Genomic DNA, 4,658 nt, shown 5'->3' on the forward strand with positions numbered 1-4,658 from the left:
ATATATAAACATAATGAACAGAATATATAAAATAAAAAAAATAAAACAAATAAAGTTTGCATAAATCATTTTTCAAGAAAGAAAACAACTAACTTCTGTAATTTTGTTGATTCATTGAGAATATCAAGATAATAAAAATCAGATTCAAAAGAGTGTAGGATAGAAGTAATACCAACCTTTTCAGCTATTGCATTTTGTCATCATCGTCCAGTCTTGCGGGAGGGAGACTACTTTTTCCACTACAATCGGCCAGGGAAGAATGTTGCTTTTCAATCTAATGTGAGTGCCAAGCCAGATATTGTGACAAACATTTACCTTCACTTTTATATTTGGTTGAATATATTTGACAAACAGATTACCATATATACATATATATATAGGATTTGATGATGATGTGCAATGGGTTCATATAAAGCAGGCCTTAATTATAATTATAATTGACAAACAGATTACCATATATATACATGTGTATTGAGTCCCACATTGGTAGACTACTGAGTTGATATATACTTTATATAAGTCATTACAAAGAATCTAGTTAGTGACTAGTCGCTTTAATATGTAGCGTAGATATAGTATATGTTTCATCTTGAATCATTACTATTTTTTTAGAAGAGGCCCAAGGCCCAACATAAAGAAAACTTTGTCATCATGTTCAAGGGCCTCATGAATCAACAAAATCAGTGTGGTAGCCCAAAATCCGTTAGCCTTTTCCAAAATGTGTGAGCCCAAATCCAAGGTTATTGTTACTGTCGATGTTCTAAAAATCGCTAGGCGGTAGTTGGCGGCAAAGACGTACTTAGAAACTTAAGTGGTTTATATTTATTTTAAGGGAAATTTTATTTGGACCCAGTTAACTTATCTCTACACCCATTAATATTGTTTTTAATTTTATATTCCAATTATGCCCTAATGAAAAGATGGGTATAGAAAGATATTATCAACTATCCAATGGGTGTGTCGAAGTGGCCCTGAGAGCCCCATTTGGAGGTTGGGTGGATTGCCAGAAATCGAAAAGAGGGATTAACAGAGGGTAGAGCAGAACGGATTGCCCAGAAATTCTGCAATCCGCAAGGCCCTGCTGCCCAGACCCTCGAAGCTTGCAGATAACAAATGGCACCCAAGTCAGCCACATACGAAGGTCTTCTGCAACTCGCACCCTTCCTCTTTTTCGAGCTTCTGCGACCTGCAAAAGCTTCACCAACAGTCCAATCGACACCCCCTTGCAGACCAAATCATGCCCCTTCTTCCAAATTGCAGCTACTGCTCACCTAGGTTGCAACGTGTAGCCGTGACCTTCAAATCACAGTCGCTGCTCAAACCCTCACCTTTGAAGGTCAAACAACGACGACTCGATTGAAGGCAAGGTCGGACGACGACTCGCACAATCTCCATGACAAGATCTCCGACTGTTGGTTCCAACAATATCACGACCTTGTCGCCACCACCATAGATATAAGCACGAAGAATTGAACATTGATGAGATAAAGAGTAGGTCAACGATGACAATTTTTGTAATGACAATCGGAATCAAATCTGATTACCACCACAGTAGGTGGTTGGGTGGGTGTTTGTGTTCTTTTTTTTTTAAAGTTTGTCAATTTTTTATTTGAGGGTAATAATATAAGTTTGCGGGACAAAATTTTTAAGTTGGGTGTGAAAAGAGGATTACTGGGTGTAAATAAAATTTCCCTTATTTTAATGAATCTATTAAATATGAATATATGTGTAATTTTATGGCTCTTTCTGTTGGTTAGTAACACATCCTAGGTCCATTTGTTTTTGTTGTGCTTTGTTTTCTCATTAAATTTTTTTTTTTAAAAAGTGTGTTTAAGAAACCCTAACTACGTTGAGCGTCGTAAACCCCCTTTTCCTGTGCAATTTCTCCAGTCCCTGTTACCCCGTCTTTTCCCTCTAAAATTGCAAATTGCTGGTGCTCTCTCTCACCCTTCCCCCTTCTCTCTCTCTCTCTCTCTCTTCCCGTCAGATCGGAGCAAAAGGTAGAACATTCTCGAGGCTCCGACGAGGCCGACTAGCCTGCCCAAATGGCTGCCTAGCCTAGGCACCGCCTAATGGCCTTACCAATTTAATGGACGATTTTGGATTCGTTGTAGTGGCACCTAGCAGCCTAGTTGCTAGGTGGTTGCCTAGACCACTATTTCGAACATTGGTTATTATATGTAGTTGAGATCCAACTAGAGAAACAAACAAACATAATTTTGTCTTTTTGTCCGTTTAGTTTTGTTTGATTTATTCTATTTAATAGACGATGATAAAGAAGATCTTTTGAGAGAGACTAAAAATGATGTGTGAAAATTAGCTTCTCCGATTATCAACACGATATAAACATTTGAATTTGTTACTTGTAATTTGCACACAAAAAAACAGGAAGAAAATGCATGGAGTTTTATATGACAATCTAATTTTAGTCATTTTAAACTAGAAAATGTTACATTATATATATAAAGTTCAAATCTCTTTCAAAAAGATCCAACAGGATTCTTTTTGGATTCTTTTGGTGAGGATCCTAGAGATACATAAATCATATCTGTTCATTGTACATCGTGCGGTCATTTTTTATCATGTACTGTTTGTATTTAATTTTAAATAAAAATATTTAAAATGATTTCTGACCGCATGATGTACAATGAACAGATATAATTCACGGATCTCCAGAATACTCGATTCTGCGAAGATCCGGATTCCAAAAAGATTACTTGATTCCATTTTTACTTTTGATCCAAATGCATTACACATGTATGAAGTTTCGTGGAATCACTCAAAAGAAAGTTAGATGGTGCACCTTCGCTTACGATGAAGATTTTTTAAACCATTGGGTCAACGTCAAGAAATGGAATGGAAGCATACAGACCAAACCTAAGGACTTGGATTCCATCTTTTTGGCATGGAAATAAAGAACAAATCATGTAGACTTTGTCAAAAGGCAGAGCCACCCAACCCTAGAAAATAAAGGCTCAATTTATTCTGCAATCACTTATTTTGGAAATGTGATAAATTTGACAAAAATATTATAGAAACGTACAAATACTATATAGTAATATAATGCAACGTAAAATAAATAAGTGAGATTTAATAAAATAAATTATATCTTTGTCACCTTCATCGATCCATTAATATCTCGGTGCACGTAAAATCGCAAGATTTAGAGTCACACCCACAAAGTTAGAGAGAAAATTAAGTATGAAAACTTGAAAAGTTGAAGATCCATAAGAAAAAGAATGACAAACTGTTTTATTAAACTATGATCGGACAGATGTACATCCAACGACTCATCTACAAATGGGTGCACATGTCAACTCTAAAACAATGAATCACCATAATTAATCACATCACGACCGTCCAAATCCACCATACTGCCAAACCAATAATCACCATATGGCATGAAAACACGGAGTTAAACAAAAATACAAAAAACATTAACGAAAATAAGTAACAAAATAAAAAGAAATTACTAGATCTCGACCGTCCATCAAAACCCAGATCTAAGAGCCGATGTGAGTCTCCACGTGGACCAATAGGAAAACCCGAAAGAGCAAATCCCATGAATCTAAGCCAACACAACCGCGAAGAAAACTCCAGCAAGAGCAGTTCCAGCAATAGCAACGCGGCTGATGGCGGAGGTGCCACTTGGAGGAAGAGCGTCAGCCGGTGGGGAGTTCGGGCTTGAGCCTGAGGGAGCAGCTGACGATGATGGAGACTTAGCTGCTGGAGTGGAAGCTGGGGTGGAAGCTGGTGTGGAAGCTGGTGGGGAGGCACTTGGGGTTGGTGCTGTCACTGGTGATGGAGTTGGTGACGCGGTTGGTGTTTTGCTGGGTGATGGAACTGGTACGGCTGATGGCGGTGTGGCGGTTGGTGGGGTGGCGGTTGGCGACTTTGCGGTTGGGGGTGAGGCTGTGGGTGCAGCTCCTGGGGCTTGGGCTATGCATGATGTGGCCAACAGACCCAAAACCATCAAAACTTGGAACCCTGCAAAATCCATCTTCATTTTTAGAGAGAGAGAGAGAGAGAGAGAGAGAGAGAGAGAGAGAATTTGATGAGTGAGCGAGAGAGAGGGGGAGTTTCAGAGATGTGTAGGGGTTTCAAAAGGAGAGGAGAATATAAAAAGGTTGGAGATGAGGTTTTGGGGGGGGGGGGGTGGGCGTTGGGTGTAGGGATGGGCAACGGTTATGGCGGACGAGTAACCGCAGTTATTTATCTATAACCGTTTATGCTCATACCAGTATAACCGTTTACCCGTTGAGTTATTTACCCATAATCGTTTATGCTCATACCCGTTGGGTTATTTACCCAACTTGGGTCTGCCGCTGCTGAGGGACAGCGTTACAAATTCAATAATGCTAATTTGAGATTCCTTCAATGGTTAAATTATATTTATACACGCACAATCACATTGCGTTTTTATTAAATATAGATATATATATATATATATGTATGTATATATATATATATATATGTATATATCTAACTTTACAAATACCTAAATTTTGTTAAGCCAGCGAGGGTAGAGGTGTGATTAGCTAGTCAGCCATTTACACTATTTCTAATTGTTTGAACTTTCTTCAAGGATCATTTACGGGTCGAACCACCAATAACGGTTTTGTTTCGCTTCGACGTGTGTCGTGATCAGGGTTATATCA

General features: G+C 38.6%; 1 protein-coding gene across 1 annotated transcript; it reads right to left on the reverse strand.

Moving 5' to 3' along the window:
- Positions 1-3,232: 3,232 nt before the first annotated feature.
- On the reverse strand, positions 3,233-4,148 carry LOC126619591 (classical arabinogalactan protein 4-like). Its single transcript, XM_050288003.1, has one exon. The coding sequence runs from the start codon at positions 4,004-4,006 to the stop codon at positions 3,569-3,571; it is 438 nt and encodes a 145-aa protein (XP_050143960.1). The 5' UTR covers positions 4,007-4,148; the 3' UTR covers positions 3,233-3,568.
- Between the last annotated feature and the right edge of the window lie 510 nt (positions 4,149-4,658).

The sequence above is a fragment of the Malus sylvestris genome, chromosome 1 (genome assembly GCF_916048215.2).
Source record: "Malus sylvestris chromosome 1, drMalSylv7.2, whole genome shotgun sequence".
NCBI classification, from domain to species: Eukaryota; Viridiplantae; Streptophyta; class Magnoliopsida; order Rosales; family Rosaceae; genus Malus; species Malus sylvestris.